At 39.9% G+C, this 18,145-nt stretch overlaps 1 protein-coding gene across 1 annotated transcript in view; it reads right to left on the bottom strand.

The window, feature by feature from the left end:
• The window catches only part of prkcha (protein kinase C, eta, a), a 95,343-nt gene that overhangs the window by 13,259 nt on the left and 63,939 nt on the right, over nt 1-18,145 (bottom strand). The window contains exons 11-13 of the mRNA XM_057859572.1: nt 16,312-16,453; nt 8,779-8,967; nt 63-209 (exon numbers count right to left, since the gene is read on the bottom strand). Coding sequence (XP_057715555.1) covers nt 63-209; nt 8,779-8,967; nt 16,312-16,453 — 478 coding nt within the window. The remainder of the gene's footprint in view (nt 1-62; nt 210-8,778; nt 8,968-16,311; nt 16,454-18,145) is intronic.

Raw genomic sequence — 18,145 nt, 5'->3', positions numbered from 1 at the left:
GGACACGTTAAGGTCAAATGCCTGCATTACAATTGCTTTGCTTGGCTTTTTACGTGGCGTACAATCTTTGGCTTGAAAGGTGGCTCGATGGCTCTCCGATTCAGCATATCCCATTTAATGTTTTTGAAAAAGGCATGGTTGGTCACGGCCATTTCTCCGCCCTCCGATGCCACGCAACCAAGGCGTCGGTTCGGATTTTTGGTCAGGAACTGCGGATACACAAATATAGTCAACGTGAAATCCCGCAAAAGGATGTTACAAAGAAAACGAACAGTGAGATTTTAGTCATTTTTGTTTTGAAAATCAATTCAGCATCCACTGCGATGACCTCCGTGAAGATGGCCCTCCATTAAATGCAAATTTGGATAAATAATGTCAATCATTTGTGCTGCGTTTGTGCCGGTTTGTGCTGTATAAAGTTTCATCATAGACTCCACTATCAATAGCGTACCGCATGAATGCCAGCAATGTGAAGCCATTCATATTTCATGCAGTAAATATTTTGTTGGGGGCCATGGTCCTATTTTGATATTTTTACTTATTTTTTAGTGTGGCGTTTTGCTGTGCTGTTTCTGTCTGACAATGAATGACCTGTTTTTTGCTTTTAACCACAAATCTAAACTGTTTTACGTTCATATCTGTAGAAATTCTACGATTTAAGCATTTATTTACAAGAATTTTCAATTTCAAAAGCTCTTTGTTTCGTGACGGCCTCCATGTTGGATTGCACAATACTGTAACTTTTGCTTGAAATATTCACGTAAAATGAATGGTAATTGCCTGTTTTTTGCTTTTAAGCAAGAATTTAGCCTGTTTTACATTCATATCTGTAGAAATTCCATGGTTTATGCATTTATTTACATGAATGTTAAAAAGCTCTTTGTCTTGTGACGGCTGCCATGTTGGATTTTGTATCTCTAGTACACGATAGCGGAATTCAACCTAAATAAGTTGTGATTGTAGTTAGAAAAATGCAAATTTTGCTTTTGTTGTGTAAAATTGAGATGCTTCTGCATGCTTTCCTCAGGTTTTAAGTTTCTGATGTGAAAATTGAGTGATTTATTAGCTGTTGAAAACTTGCACTAAATTAAAAAAAAAAATCAAGTTTCTATTTTGTGCAAAAACTTATATGTTAAATATTGCTATTGATCCTGAAAATATAGGTAATTTTCTCAGCATTTTGTGATTTGTGTGCATCTCGTGCAAAATTTGAGAATTTTATAGCCATTTTAAGTTTTGTTATATTTGTATAAAAAAAATAATTAATCGGGATTTTATTAGTGAACGACTTTGAATTTTTTGATGTCGCTGCTCAAAGAGACTCATATATGCCTAAGGGAGGTGTCTGTTTTGATTTTTAGCCGCTAGCGGCTTTAGTTTAGAAAATATTAGAATTTGAAGTTTTTGAAAACGGGCCCCCTACGGATCGGCCCTGAGCCCTGTCAATTGATAGTGAAGTGTATGGTTTCGTTTTGTAGATATTCTACACAGAACGGCACCAGTTCCATTCCGCCGTAGTTCCGTCACTACAAATTAAAAGTAGAATATCTACAAAAACATTGCAGCACAAATGGAACTTTTTATAGCACAAACCGGCACAAACTTAGAACAAACAAACTGCACCATTGCGGTACCGTTCCGCAATAAATGGTGTGCTGCCTGACGTCATCACTACAGAATAAAAGTAGAATAGCTACAAAACCATTGCAGCGCAAATGAAAATTTGTACAGCAAAAACATGGGGATGGGGGCTGCGAGACGTCATCAATACAAATTAAAAGTAGAATATCTACAAAACTGTTGCAGCGCAAACGAAAAGTTTTCCAGCACAAATGATTGAAACCATTTTTAGCAGGTTTAGATTAAAATTAGGGTGCTGGCATAAGCGGATCTTAAGGGGGGCCAGGCCCCCCCGGTAGCCGGAAAGTGTCATTGAATGTAATTGACTTTCCTATATATATAAGTTGTAAAGCAATAAAACTGCAACAAAAATGAATGAAATGAACAAAAAAACATTTTTATAATGGGTCAAAATTTTTTTCGAGCACCTTTGACAGTCAGTTGCTTTGCATATACATATATATACAGTGCCTTACAAAAGTATTCGGCCCCCTTGAATCTTGCAACCTTTCGCCACATTTCAGGCTTCAAACATAAAGATATGAAATTTAATTTTTTTGTCAAGAATCAACAACAAGTGGGACACAATCGTGAAGTGGAACAACATTTATTGGATAATTTAAACTTTTTTAACAAATAAAAAACTGAAAAGTGGGGCGTGCAATATTATTTGGCCCCTTTACTTTCAGTGCAGCAAACTCACTCCAGAAGTTCAGTGAGGATCTCTGAATGTTGTCCTAAATGACCGATGATGATAAATAGAATCCACCTGTGTGTAATCAAGTCTCCGTATAAATGCACCTGCTCTGTGATAGTCTCAGGGTTCTGTTTAAAGTGCAGAGAGCATTATGAAAACCAAGGAACACACCAGGCAGGTCCGAAATACTGTTGTGGAGAAGTTTAAAGCCGGATTTGGATACAAAAAGATTTGCCAAGCTTTAAACATCTCAAGGAGCACTGTGCAAGCCATCATATTGAAATGGAAGGAGCATCAGACCACTGCAAATCTACCAAGACCCGGCCGTCCTTCCAAACTTTCTTCTCAAACAAGGAGAAAACTGATCAGAGATGCAGCCAAGAGGCCCATGATCACTCTGGATGAACTGCAGAGATCTACAGCTGAGGTGGGAGAGTCTGTCCATAGGACAACAATCAGTCGTACACTGCACAAATCTGGCTTTTATGGAAGAGTGGCAAGAAGAAAGCCATTTCTCAAAGATATCCATAAAAAGTCTCGTTTAAAGTTTGCCACAAGCCACCTGGGAGACACACCAAACATGTGGAAGAAGGTGCTCTGGTCAGATGAAACCAAAATTGAACTTTTTGGCCACAATGCAAAACGATATGTTTGGCATAAAAGCAACACAGCTCATCACCCTGAACACACCATCCCCACTGTCAAACATGGTGGTGGCAGCATCATGGTTTGGGCCTGCTTTTCTTCAGCAGGGACAGGGAGGATGGTTAAAATTGACGGAAAGATGGATGCAGCCAAATACAGGAACATTCTGGAAGAAAACCTGTTGGTATCTGCACAAGACCTGAGACTGGGACGGAGATTTATCTTCTAACAGGACAATGACCCAAAACATAAAGCCAAATCTACAATGGAATGGTTCAAAAATAAACGTATCCAGGTGTTAGAATGGCCAAGTCAAAGTCCAGACCTGAATCCAATCGAGAATCTGTGGAAAGAGCTGAAGACTGCTGTTCACAAACACTCTCCATCCAACCTCACTGAGCTCGAGCTGTTTTGCAAGGAAGAATGGGCAAGAATGTCAGTCTCTCGATGTGCAAAACTGATAGAAACATACCCCAAGTGACTTGCAGCTGTAATTGGAGCAAAAGGTGGCGCTACAAAGTATTAACGCAAGGGGGCCGAATAATATTGCACGCCCCACTTTTCAGTTTTTTATTTGTTAAAAAAGTTAAAATTATCCAATAAATTTTGTTCCACTTCACGATTGTGTCCCACTTGTTGTTGATTCTTGACAAAAAATTAAAATTTTATATCTTTATGTTTGAAGCCTGAAATGTGGCAAAAGGTTGCAAGGTTCAAGGGGGCCGAATACTTTTGCAAGGCACTGTATATATATACATTAGGGCTGTCAAAATTATCGCGTTAACGGGCGGTAATTAATTTTTAATTTTTAAAATCACGTTAAAATATTTGACGCAATTAACGAACATGCCCCGCTCAAACAGATTAAAATGACAGTACAGTGTAATGTCCGCTTGTTACATGTTTTTTGGTGTTTGGCTCCTTCTGCTGGCGCTTGGGTCCAATTGATTTTATGGGTTAGTACCATGAGTGGGCATGGTGTAATTATTGACATCAACAATGGCGAGCTACTAGTTTATTTTTTGAATGAAAATTTTACAAATTTTAACAAAAACGAAAACATTAAGAGGGGTTTTAATATAAAATTTCTATAACTTGTACTAACATCTTTTAAGAACTACAAGTCTTTCTATCCATGGATCGCTTTAAGAGAATGTTAATAATGTTAATGCCATCTTGTTGATTTATTGTTATAATAAACAAATACAGTACTAATGTACCGTATGTTGAATGTATATATCCGTCTTGTGTCTTAGCTTTCCATTCCAACAATAATTTACAGAAAAATATGGCATATTTTATAGCTGGTTTGAAATGCGATTAATTACGATTAATTTTTAAGCTGTAATTAACTCGATTAAAAATTGTAATCGTTCGACAGCCCTAATATATATATTAGAGAAAAAAAACTATTTTTAAAAATGATTTTTTTTTCTTTGATTGAAAATATTATAAGCAACCTTTTGGGAGATTGAATGATTTAGACAAAAATGTCCTAATCATAATATGGCCAAAACACAAAAAGGATTGCTTCAATCAAAGAAAACTTTTTCAATGAAAATTTAAGTGTTGAAATGCAAATTTTCTCAAATATTTTTTCGCATTCAAAAACTATTTTGTATGATTGAAGTTTTTCTATTTATGATTGAAGTGATTTTTCTTTTTGAAAATGTATATTTTTTTGAAGCAACTTATTTTTTGATTGAATGATAAAGAGAAAAACATCCTAGCCGAAAGGTGGCCCCAACACAAATCAACATTACTTCAATCAAGAAGTTGCTTCAATCAAAAGAAACTTGACTTCAATTAAAAAAAAAAAAAAAAAAAGTAATAATCAAAGAAAAATAACTAGATTTTGAGTTTCATTTATTTTTGCATTCAAAAACTTTTTTTTTTGATTGAAGCGACTTTTTTGGTTGAAAATATATATATTTTGATTGAAGCAACTTTTTTTTGGATTGAATAATAAAGACACACATCTACCTCCATATGGCTCCGCCCAGGGGGATACAATTTTGACTGGGGGTAACTACATTGGCACGACAGTGCGACGACGGGTGTACTAAATTCAATGGATGACGATCTTGGCGAAAAGTATTGCCTAAGCAGCCTGGTTTAGAATTCCCCTCAAAATGATGGGAAACAAAAAACGCTCATTGTCAACTTATTATTATAAATATTCTTGTAAGTTAATTTTATTGCTGACACTGCGTTTTGGGGTCATCAACATGTTATGCCCCCCGTGCCCCAAAACTCAAACTCCGCCTATGGGTGCTGGTTGACCTCAGATTGACCTATAAAAGAAAAGTAAATTTCTCAAAAACGCTTGTAGCATGAACAAAACATTACAGCACAAACCAGCACAAACAATTGACATCTTTGGAGGTACTGTTATGCATTTCATCAGGCCATATTATGGTTTCTAGTAATGCCCGAACTGGAGCTCATCCAAGAATTTGAACCTCCCACGCTGATTTTTGTCTGTTGGCACACCCCGCGACACAGCAGCTAAGGAAAGTTGAGCTCGTTTCAACCTTCCCAGGCTTCCTGGTCTTGCACACAAAGAAACAATAAAACCGTAAATCAAAGGCAGGTCTGACAACCCCTCAGGGGTGTGGCTAGAAATGAAAGACAATTTTGTTTTGACTTGCCTTCAGCAAGAAAGCAAACAAGCGAATGTATTTTGGAGGAAGGATCCAGATAAGGCTTCCAATGACATTCAGACGAAGCCAAGGAAACTAATGAGCCTTTGACTCCCCAGTGACAGTTTCTAGATAAACCCTAAAGTCACTAGAAAGATTAATTCCACTTCCTGAATCAGTCGCTCTCAGCGAAGGTAAACAAAATATTAGAAAAGGATCCTTCATTATGACACCAAATTGAAACCACTACTTGAAAATAAATTAATCAATATGAGAAGGCGGTACCATTGGTTAACTCTTAAAGATACTGTATCTTTGTTAGGGGTGTAGCCAGGGGTGAAAGTGGACCGGAAGAGTCCGGTACGGTGTACCGGTAAAAGATTTGGGGCCAGACCGGTGCTTTGATCCCGAAAATATGGCGGCAACTCAACTGTCAAAAGCCCATTTTATTAAAAAAAACCTGCCCTGCTGCAAAACACGCATCTCCAAAAAGAAAACTATCTACTCACGTTAGATTTACTCACACACGCATTAACAACAAGTCTAGTAAAGTAGTGCTGCAACGATTAATCGATTAACTCAAGTAATTCGATTAGAAAAACACTTTGAATCAAATTTTGCTGCTTCAGGGATTCGTTTAATTAGAGTGACGCTGTAATGGTTTGCTTTGAAAGTGTTGCATTTAAAGTTTTATTGATTTGGGTGCACACACTGCCCTCTAGTGGCAACAGTGAATATGCCATAACTCGTCTAACATGGCTGAATACAGCTGCTCCCTGTTAAGCTGAGCTAAATACCACCTAAATTCCAAAATAACCATCCAAAAATACTACATATCATATTAATAAAATAAAGTAAAAAAATAAGATCGCGAGATCGGACGAGACACTGTTATAGAACTTAAAAAAAAAAAAATGACTGGAGACAAAATAGTTGTTGAGACTCCGTCGTCATTAAGTCAAAATCACGTAAGTGGGGTACGAGTTCTGTTCCTACACTGGCGACATAACTGGAATTTCGGCTAAGTCGGAATTAACCCTTTAAGTACCGCTATATTATCCAAAAAGTCCCAAAGTATTGTATTTTGTTTAATGATGGAGGAGACACTGCCCTTTGGTGGCAGCCTTGGGTTTGGCTGTAAGACTGAGCAGACTCAGACTTCTGACATTGATAAAGGACAGCTGCGCTGTGGTTTGGCCCACATAAGGTTGTAAGTTATTTCAGCTAATATATGTTTTATGTACATGTTTGTGTATGCATTTGCAATTAGGTTTAGAGCTACAGTTTGTGGTGTTATGTGTGAGCGATTTGCTATGAGAATTGTAAATACGTTAGCATTCGTAGTATTTAAGCTAGCGGACTTTTGTACGGCAAATTAGGCTAATTTAATCTACTAAATTTACATATTGTTCAGACCAAATGGACAATTGAACACCAATTGTTTTGTGTCAAGTGTTTTATTGTTGAAATGCGTGTCGTTTAGTGCTGCAACGATAAATCGATTAACTCGAGTATTCGATTAGAAAAAAATATTCGAATTAAATTTTGCGGCTTCGAGTATTCATTTAATTAAAGTGGCATTGTAATGGTTTATGTTGAAAGTGTTTGCATTTTGTTTCATTGATTAGGGTGGATAGACTGCCCTCTAGTCTGCCTTATTTCACATGGCTGAATCCAGCTGCTCCCTGTTAAGACCAACGTAAGCTAAGTTTTTGTTTGAGCTAATGTTTTTTAATGCATTCGTAATTTAGTTTATAGGTATATTGCCTGAACCATTTGTTATTAAGAACATTGTTAAAAAAAAAAAAAAAAAAAGTCAGCATTTTAAAGCATTTAAGCTAGCGGACTTTTGCTATGTAAATTAGCCAATTGTTCTTTTGTTGTACATAGATCTTTATTTATTAATTGTTTTATACCGTTTGAGGCTCAGCTCAGGTATTTTAATTTTTTATGTTCCTTATCCGTTTACTCGATTATTCAAACTAACTAGTTCATCGATTAATCGACTACTAAAATAATCGATAGCTGCAGCCCTAGTGTCGTTTTGAACATACAGTGCATACGTGTGTTACAGCTTTACAAATTGTCAAAAGGAAGTAAAAAGCTTCAAAAAGCACAATTGCCTTGTTTGCTGTCTGTAAAGCTGAACAACTTCACGTTTAGTGAGGCCAGAATATGTCATATTAATAAAGTAAAGTAAAAAATAAGATACTGTGAGGTTAATAAGGTACTGTTTATGCTACAAAAAAAACAAACAAAAAAAAACAACTGGAGACAAAATAGCCGGCGAGAGTCTGGTGTTGTAAAGTCAAAATCACATAAATTGGGTACGTCGTATCAAATATTGTAGCAAATGCGCCACGGACCGGCACCGGTCGTCAGCCTGGTTGTCGGGGAACACAGGTGTAAAACATTTGTTTATTTGCTGCCAGCCCTCCAACTTAAAATGGATTGAACATCTATCTCTGTCAGTGGCAGCCACCATGTCAAGGCAATCTTGTAAACATTGGCTGCACTCCTAATACATCCAGTAGCACAACAGGAACTCATTGACCTTGCTCAGGGGAACAAGGAGAACTTTGCGGCGGATCAACTGGCATTTTAAATAGAGCGGCACGTTCCAAATCCACTCACACTTCCGAGGACTTTTTACATAACATGTGACACACAGTGCATGCATGTTGGAGTAACAACATGAGTAAGGGAGGCGGGCAAGTTGTTGTATTTATAGCCAGTTAGCGGAGAGCGGGCAGTGGACCATGCCTTAATATAGTTATGTAAGACTTATTTCTAACAGCTGGTTGGAGGAGCTCTAGTAAGCTTGTCCCGTTACTCTACAGGCACAGTCAGTCTGAAGGCTGAAACGTATGAAAGCTAACAAAGCAGTCTACTTCAATTGCTGCTTTGCAGAGCTACTCGACAATGTGGAAAATTGATCATTTTGTTAATGATCCCTGCCTAATGTCTTATCCTGCGCAACCCGGGACACAAACCGAGTGAGAAATGGATTTTTCTCAATCATTAGTTCAGAGTGGAAAAACTTCAGAGTCCAACAGATGCAATCAGAAGAGAGTAAACGCCTGCCAAGGACCGAAAGTGACTCATGTCCCGATTGAAGTCATTGCGCCTTTTAAAGAATGAAAACAGTAAATAAAGAAGTGAACGGGGACTCACGGCTTTGAGGATATTGACAGACTCAACACTGAGCCAAGGGGCGTAAGAAATTTCTTCATTGAGGATGGCCTCGAAGAGGTCGTCTTCGTTTTCAGCCTCGAAGGGCGCGTGGCCCTGCAGCATCTCGTACAGTAGCACGCCGAGTGCCCACCAATCCACAGAGGCCCCGTACACCATCTCCTGAAGGATCTGTGAAAATATGTCGGAAGAAACAGTTAATAACCACGGCAATTAACTATCAAAGACTTGATTAGCTCATCTTATTCATCAGTTCATTGGCTGCCATTGACGGCGCTAGCTAGGCATCAAATCTATTTTGACTAGGGGTGTGACGAAATATTGAAATGATATTTTGTATTCCAAACGGTTATCGACATGCTCCTGTCAGGAATCGATATATCGTTTTTAAAAAGTGTCACTCTCTTTCGGTTCATTTCAGGCTACGTCTGCATGAGGACTGATAATGTTTTGCCTTGTACTAGTCCTTCTCCAAAAATTAGCATATTGTGATAAAGTTCATTATTTTCTGTAATGTACTGATAAACATTAGACTATACATACTGTATATCTTAGATTCATTACACACAACTGAAGTACTTCAAGCCTTTTATTGTTTTAATATTGATGATTTTGGCAAAAAAGTCAAGAAAAACCAAAAATCCCTATCTCAAAAAATTTGCATATCATGAAAAGGTACTCTAAAGAAGCTACTAACCTAATCATCTGAATCAACGAATTAACTCAAAACCCCTGCGAAAGATTCCTGAAGCTTTTAAAAACTCCCAGCCTGGTTCATTACTCAAAACCGCAATCATTGGCAAGACTGCCGACCTGACTGCTGTCCAGATGGCCATCGTTGACACCCTCAAACAAGAGGCTACGACACAGAAAGAAATTTCTGAGCGAATAGGCTGTTCCCAGAGTGCTGTACCTCAGTGGGAAGTCTGTGGGAAGGAAAAAGTGTGGCAGGAAACGCTGCACAATCAGAAGAGGGGACCGCACCCTGAGAAAAATTGTGGCGAAGGGCCGATTCCAGACCTTGGGGGACCTGCAGAAACAGTGGACTGAGTCTGGAGTAGAAACATCCAGAGCCACTGTGCACAGGCGTGTGCTGGAAACGGCAGAAGCACTTGACCTGGGCTACAGAGAAGCAGTACTGGACTGTTGCTCAGTGGTCCAAAGTACTTTTTTCAGATGAAAGCAAATTTTGCATGTCATTCGGAAATCAAGGTGCCAGAGTTTGGAGGAAGACTGGCGAGAAGGAAATGCCAAAATGCCTCAAGTCCAGTGTCAAGTACCCGAAGTCAGTGATGGTCTGGGGTGCCATGTCAGCTGCTGGTGTTGGTCTACTGTGTTTTATCAAGGGCAGGGTCAATGCAGCTAGCTATCAGGAGATTTTGGAGCACTTCACGCTTCCATCTGCTGAAAAGCTTTATGGAGATGAAGATTTCATTTTTCAGCACAACCTGGCACCTGCTCACAGTGCCAAAACCACTGGTAAAGGGTTTACTGACCATGGCATTACTGTGCTCAATTGGCCTGCCAACTCTCCTGACCTGAACCCCATAGAGAATCTGTGGGATTTTGTGAAGAGGAAGTTGAGAGACCAGACCCAACACTGTGGATGAGCTTAAGGCCGCTATCGAAGCATCCTGGGCCTCCATAACACCTCAGCAGTGCCACAGGCTGATTGCCTCCATGCCACACCACATTGAAGCAGTCATTTCTGCAAAAGGATTCCCGACCAATTACTGAGTGCATAGCTGATATAATTAATTGAAGGTCGACTTCTTTTGTATTATAAACCACTTTTTGTATTGGTTGGATGAAACATGCTAATTTTTTGAGATAGGGATTTTTGTTTTTTCTGGACTTTTTTGCCAAAATCATCAATATTCAAACAATAAAAGGCTTGAACTACTTCAGTTGTGTGTAATGAATATAAAATATATGAAAGTGTTATGTTTATCAGTACATTACAGAAAATAATGAACTTTACCACAATATGCTAATTTTGTGACAAGGACTATAAACCCTAGCTACACTCGGCGTCGGGTCCTTAGTTTATGAAATTACATGGCTCCCTACCCCGTGCAATAAAATCTCCAGACTAGAGGTATATTAGCGCAGCCGACATTCTGTACAGTATAGAGATCGAACGATATCACGCCAGTGAGTGAAAGCCGGGCTAATGTTTATTCTTGAGTGTCCTTTTATTCTGGTAGCTTCCTTTTTTATTTTTTTTGTCCCCTCGGACCAAACTTTTTGTCTCTTTTGTTGCCTTGCTATCTTTGCAGAATTCACGCGATAGCGTTTGCAACGACTTCAGTCTTCTAACAAATGGGAAAAGGTTGAAGTGACGTATGCTGTAAAGCAGTCAGCACTTTTGTAGTTGTTTTGTGTGACAGGTTTCCTGCCACCTTCCTCAAAGTTAATTAGCGCCAGTCAAAGTGAGACAGACCCCCTCAAGATGTAAAAGAGGTGTCATAAAACTAGTTGTCATAGTTGACATATCATCACAAATGTTATGAAAACAATTAATGTTATATTAATAATAAATAATTAATAATTATAGACAAGTTTCCGCGGTACTTCCAAGGTACACAAACGAAACTTTTACGCACAAACCAGCACTGACGTAGCACAAACGATTGACATAATTTTGATACAAATTTCAGTCTGATGGGAGGGGCCACCTTCACGGAGGTTAAATCGTTTGTGCTACATTAGTGCTAGTTTGTGCTGCAAAAAGTTTTGTTTGTGCCGCCATAGTTTTGCAGTTACTAAACATTGTTTTTTAGATCATCCAGAGTTCACCCAGCCCTCCATCTACGGCAGAATGGAACCCCACTGGTGTCATTTGATTGTGCCTCGTTAGTGCTGGTTTGTGCTGTAAAAAGTTTAGTTTGTGCTGCCATCGTTTTGGAGTTATTAAACATTGTTTTTAGGTCATCTAGCATTCACGTAGCCCCCCTTCATCTCTGCATATGGCGGTTCCTTTGTGAATTTTAATTTCTGTTAACGTGAGTGCTACGTGAGTGTGCCAATACCTACTGCCTGCTTAGAGGTGCGGAATTATCAATTCAGGTTAAAATCATGTTTGCAGTGATTCCCTCAAAAAGTTGTGAAACAAAATACAGTAATAAAGGGGTACAATCATTTTTGTCCAGGCCTACTAATAAACACATTTCTACATTTTTTCATTTCTCTGTTCTCGCGATGATCACAGGTGAAATAGTATGTTTGGTTTGTGATGTAAACTCTCAAAACTTTAAGCTTCTTTTTAGAATTTCTTTTTAGGTGATCCAGAATTCACCCAGCCTCTCACAACTGTCGGCATTTGTATGTTTGCCGAAATGCTGTGTCAATGCAGAGAAAGATGTTTGTGTCACAAATGAGGACATTGATCTATTAGGCATGTCGAGAAAAAAGTTTTCTCCACCCATCCACCCACCGCAACCTGCCCGGTCATCGTAAAAAAAAGTTATTTCATGCAGTTTGAATTTAAGCCCCCCTGCTCCAGCACTAACGAGGCAGAAACAAATGGCATCATCACGGTTCCATTCCACCGCAGATGGGGGGCTGCATGTGACGTCATCACTACAAATTAATATCAATATCTCTAAAACCGTAGCAGTTCAAACAAAACTTTTTACAGCACAAACCAGCACTAACGAGGCACAATCAAATGACACCAGTGGGGTTCCATTCCGCCGTAGATGGGTGGCTGGGTGAACCTATGACCTAAAAAACAATGTTTTATCACTGCAAAACGATGGCGGGACAAACGAAACTTTTTGCAGCACAAACATGCACTAACGTAGCACAAACGATAGACATAATTTTGGTACAAATTTGCGTCTGATGGGGGGCCAACTTCACGGAGGTTCTGCTTTACTTCCTGATTTCTGCTCGCCCTGAAAAAACACTATTTGGAAATACCGAATTCTTCTGCCATCCGGACATGGGAAGACAACATAAAGAAATGGCCGAGGGTGACCACAAGTAAAATATCGTATTTTATTGACTATGACATTGGATGGAAACGGCATCAGGAACATGAAAAAAAAACAAGGCATTCCGGTACCTGCACAGCCACAAAGTTGTACGTGTCCTCATATGCGAACACGGGAATTTTGTCATCATGGAGGTGGATGTGGAATCAAGCCAGTGCCTCAATGCTCCGTACCACAAAGCATGGGTGCTGGCAACAAAGGAGGGAGACGTCGAAACTGCAGGCTGTACATGTATCGCGGGTCCCGAGCGTTTGTGTAGTTATGCTGCCGCTGTGTTATGGAAGGTATGTTCTCCCAAAATACGACACCTAAAATCTGGCGGATGAAACGACGTGTTGCCTTTGCTATTGATATTACGACGATGACTGTAATTATGAAGTTTAATACTAAATTTTCTACTACATCTGCTGCTGTAGCTGCTACTACAACAACACAACCAAAGTTCCGGGAAAGGATGTTCTTCGGTGGGTTGATGATAAAAACATTCCCCTTCAAACCATACAGTGCCTTGCAAAAGTATTCGGCCCCCTTGAACCTTGCAACCTTTCGCCACATTTCAGGCTTCAAACATAAAGATATAAAATTTAATTTTTTTGTCAAGAATCAACAACAAGTGGGACACAATCGTGAAGTGGAACAAAATTTATTGGATAATTTAAAATTTTTTAACAAATAAAAAACTGAAAAGTGGGGCGTGCAATATTATTCAGCCCCCTTGCGTTAATACTTTGTAGCGCCACCTTTTGCTCCAATTACAGCTGCAAGTCGCTTGGGGTATGTTTGTATCAGTTTTGCACATCGAGAGACTGACATTCTTGCCCATTCTTCCTTGCAAAACAGCTCGAGCTCAGTGAGGTTGGATGGAGAGTGTTTGTGAACAGCAGTCTTCAGCTCTTTCCACAGATTCTCGATTGGATTCAGGTCTGGACTTTGACTTGGCCATTCTAACACCTGGATACGTTTATTTTTTAACCATTCCATTGTAGATTTGGCTTTATGTTTTGGATCATTGTCCTGTTGGAAGATAAATCTCCGTCCCAGTCTCAGGTCTTGTGCAGATACCAACAGGTTTTCTTCCAGAATGTTCCTGTATTTGGCTGCATCCATCTTCCCGTCAATTTTAACCATCTTCCCTGTCCCTGCTGAAGAAAAGCAGGCCCAAACCATGATGCTGCCACCACCATGTTTGACAGTGGGGATGGTGTGTTCAAGGTGATGAGCTGTGTTGCTTTTACGCCAAACATATCGTTTTGCATTGTGGCCAAAAAGTTCAATTTTGGTTTCATCTGACCAGAGCACCTTCTTCCACATGTTTGGTGTGTCTCCCAGGTGGCTTGTGGCAAACTTTAAACGAGACTTTTTATGGATATCTTTGAGAAATGGCTTTCTTCTTGCCACTCTTCCATAAAGGCCAGATTTGTGCAGTGTACGACTGATTGTTGTCCTATGGACAGACTCTCCCACCTCAGCTGTAGATCTCTGCAGTTCATCCAGAGTGATCATGGGCCTCTTGGTTGCATCTCTGATCAGTTTTCTCCTTGTTTGAGAAGAAAGTTTGGAAGGACGGCCAGGTCTTGGTAGATTTGCAGTGGTCTGATGCTCCTTCCATTTCAATATGATGGCTTGCACAGTGCTCCTTGAGATGTTTAAAGCTTGGGAAATCTTTTTGTATTCAAATCCGGCTTTAAACTTCTCCACAACAGTATCTCGGACCTGCCTGGTGTGTTCCTTGGTTTTCATAATGCTCTCTGCACTTTAAACAGAACCCTGAGACTATCACAGAGCAGGTACATTTATACGGAGACTTGATTACACACAGGTGGATTCTATTTATCATCATCGGTCATTTAGGACAACACTGGATCGATCAGAGATCCTCACTGAACTTCTGGAGTGAGTTTGCTGCACTGAAAGTAAAGGGGCCGAATAATATTGCACGCCCCACTTTTCAGTTTTTTATTTGTTAAAAAAGTTTAAATTATCCAATCAATGTTGTTCCACTTCACGATTGTGTCCCACTTGTTGTTGATTCTTGACAAAAAAATGAAATTTCATATCTTTATGTTTGAAGCCTGAAATGTGGCGAAAGGTTGCAAGATTCAAGGGGGCCGAATACTTTTGCAAGGCACTGTATATTTAGGCGCTTCCAGGAGTTCGCACAGCCACGCACAGCACAGAAAGTCCCGGACCCTCGTATATGTTGTGCTAAATCCATTTCTGGAGAATCAATTGGTTCCGTTGATTTGATTTAAACTTCGTCAACACACTAATAACTTCAAACACCACTCATGATGTGTCTTTTGTCTGCAGAAATTTTCCAAGATCGCTCAGGAAACTTCTCTATAAAGGTTGAAACGTTACCTAGTGTTGCTTTAACCAATCAGAGGATGGGATGAATACTAGTGCAGGAGACCGTGGGCATTAGAGAGAGGCGGGGCTGCATCTGAGCCAAAATAACCCAGGACGGAGAGGGAGGAGGAACTGCATCAAGGCCGAAATAACCCAGTTTTAAATTGATTTTTTTCATATTGGCCGGGTGGATAAAAAAAGAGAGAAAAAAAAGGCCCATACCAATATACATCAAATTCCCATTTATCTGCACAGATAATCGGTCTATCTCTCGTACAGTATGATAACGTTTGAGTATGAACGTTTCAGGCAATTGTCCGTCCTACAGTACACATAGCCATAGGGCATTTACATGTCACTTCTTGTTGAGTCATTGCCTATTTATTTGGGGACATTCCCAGGTCACTTCCTGTTCTGTAACCCAAAATCAACAGGAAATGACCCATGAACGCTCCTGTTCCTCCTGCTGATTTTAGAGTATTACCCTGTAACTTCCTATTGATTTCGGGTCACTTTCTGTTGATTTTAGGGCATTTCCCGGTCCCTTAAGCTAATATTGATTTGGGGGCACTTTCTGTTGATTTTGGGTTACTGAACAGGAAGTGACTTGGGAATGTGACACAAAATGAAGAGGAAGTAACCTGAAAATTCCCTAAAATGAGGAGGATGTGAGCTGTAAATGCCCACAAGACTGGCTGTGAATCCTCTGGTTTCAGTGCCACTGACGACGCTAGACGATTGGACGTCCAGCTAACGTATTCTAATAGAAGATTTTTGGTAGCAACCTGTAGGTTCCTTTTTTTTTTTTTTTTTCCAACAGTGAAACTTGTTCAAAACGATGTATCGGTTCTTGGCGGAAGCATATCGATAACTTTTGGGCTACAAAGTATCACGATATATCAGCTTTTCGATACATTGTCACACCCCTAGCCCTGCATGTCTTAACCTTCGCCAAATCCATTCGACTTACTCACTAAACCCCTGGGGTTCGAGGTTAAGGTTAGTTCTAATAAATGGCTATCCAGTATTGTTTTCAGTTCACCATGTATGAGTCCGTCTATGGTGGGAGGGAGAGGAAGGGCCTTGCGAAACTCACAAGTGTTACAAGACGTTCATCAGCAGTGTTTGCTTATCGGTCTTTAAAAAAGTTCCATAAGTCTGAACTGACCTCCGGGGCAATGTAATCAGGGGTGCCGCAGAAAGTTCTCGCACCGGCAGTGCCTTCAAATATGCCCTCCTTGCACATGCCAAAGTCCGCCAGTTTACAGTGGCCGTCCTTGTCAAGAAGAACGTTGTCCAGCTTTAAATCCCTGAAAGGCAACAGAAACACACTGAAAATGGAGGATGACAGTATTTGCTTTGTGACGCTATCATCTTTCTGCCGCAGACAGATCAATGAGAGAGAGTGGCTGGAGGCTAGTCAGCGATCAAAATCCAACAGACATCCAACCCGTCAAAATCTGTAGCGGGGTCAGGAAAGATCGTTTGAGGGCTGATCGTGACGTGAAAAAAGAAGCTTTCATCATTCATAAATGGCTAAAAAAGAGAACGTAACATTGTGTTGACAAACTGTGATCCCTCGTTACTTTGCGCTTCAAACGTTGCGCCCTCAGTCCATCGCGGATTTCTTTTTCCAATTTAAAAAATAAAATAAAAACAATAAAAAATACAGATGAGCTGTCCAGAGTCGATCGAGTAGTCTCACTCTCCCTCCCTCGTTCCCTGCTCGCTGTTCATCAGCGTCTTATTAAGAACATTTCTGACAAACAAGCTTTTTTTAAGATTAAATATACTAATTTATTGCTCAAAATAAGTCTGCTAAGCTTATTTTTCAGCTAGCTATTTTTCTGATTTCAAGAAATCTGAGTTAAATTTACTTGAAGCACTGGCTGATCATTTTACTTATTTCTAGTAGATTTTCACCGAAAACAAGGGAATTTAACTAGTTTTAAGGAACTGTGTTTTTGCAGTGTAGCTATCAACGTTAGCTTAAAGTGCCTATGACAGGATAAAAAGTTTTAAATACATTATTATGTGAATTACAATCATGTTTTGAGACTATTCGACTATATACAATAATTTGGCAAAGCGCAGATGATGAGAAATTATTCTTTTAATCTGCCGTTTAGCCCTGCCTGTCATTATAGCGCTCTAGCGTCCCCAGTTGGAGGATGGCGTGGGCAGGTTCACGAGTTCAGCTGATTTAGAATTCAGAGCATTGAAAGGGAAGATTCAGAACGGGGAAAATACGACACAGAGCAGCAAAATGTCATCGTTTCAATCTCTCTACTCCAAAATTTTTACAAGATATTCTATTCATCTAAGTATTTTTCCCTAATTGCTAAATAAATGGTATGCTCATGACAAATTACAGTCTTGTGTTAAATGTAATATGAAATATCAAAAAAGCATTTATTCAGTACGACATGGCTAAATTACTCCATAATGGTCAAAACTGTCCACTTCTTGCACCTCCCGAACGATATTTTATGCCACCGGAGTTAGTCCAGCTTTTGTCATTTCCCTGCCCTGGCTTCGGAGAGTGTAAACAAACCAGGAGGCGTGACAGCTAGCCGACATGTTAACCCAAACCGAGCGGTGTTTCCAGGTCTTATTCTCGCATTTCAAAGCGAATAATCACACAAAACTACCCCGGATCATATCACACGGCGGCGGGGTTGTAAATTGTCTTTGCCGATCGGCAACCCCCTCGGCGGCGAGCAAGTGACAACTCGTCGTTTTCCTAGTGTGGGCAGGAGAGCTCGTTTGGTGGGTAAGCAGCTGGAGAATGACTGCTAGATAAACCGGCCGACATCGAAGGAGCGCGTAGCTACCTGAGTCCAACCCGAGGATAATGGTCTATTGCTGGTTTTCTGCCAAATTTTGCACCCTTATAATATTTGCTCCCAAAGCTATTGTGGCTGTGAATAAGCCCTCTTTTCAGGCATGAAAATGGGTCAGGGGTTAAAAAGGTGAGAAGGGTGTGGAGGAAATATGTTCCA

This window comes from Corythoichthys intestinalis, chromosome 15 (genome assembly GCF_030265065.1).
Source record: "Corythoichthys intestinalis isolate RoL2023-P3 chromosome 15, ASM3026506v1, whole genome shotgun sequence".
NCBI classification, from domain to species: Eukaryota; Metazoa; Chordata; class Actinopteri; order Syngnathiformes; family Syngnathidae; genus Corythoichthys; species Corythoichthys intestinalis.
Note: the sequence above shows the minus strand (reverse complement) of the source record. Positions and strands in the feature narration are given on the sequence as shown.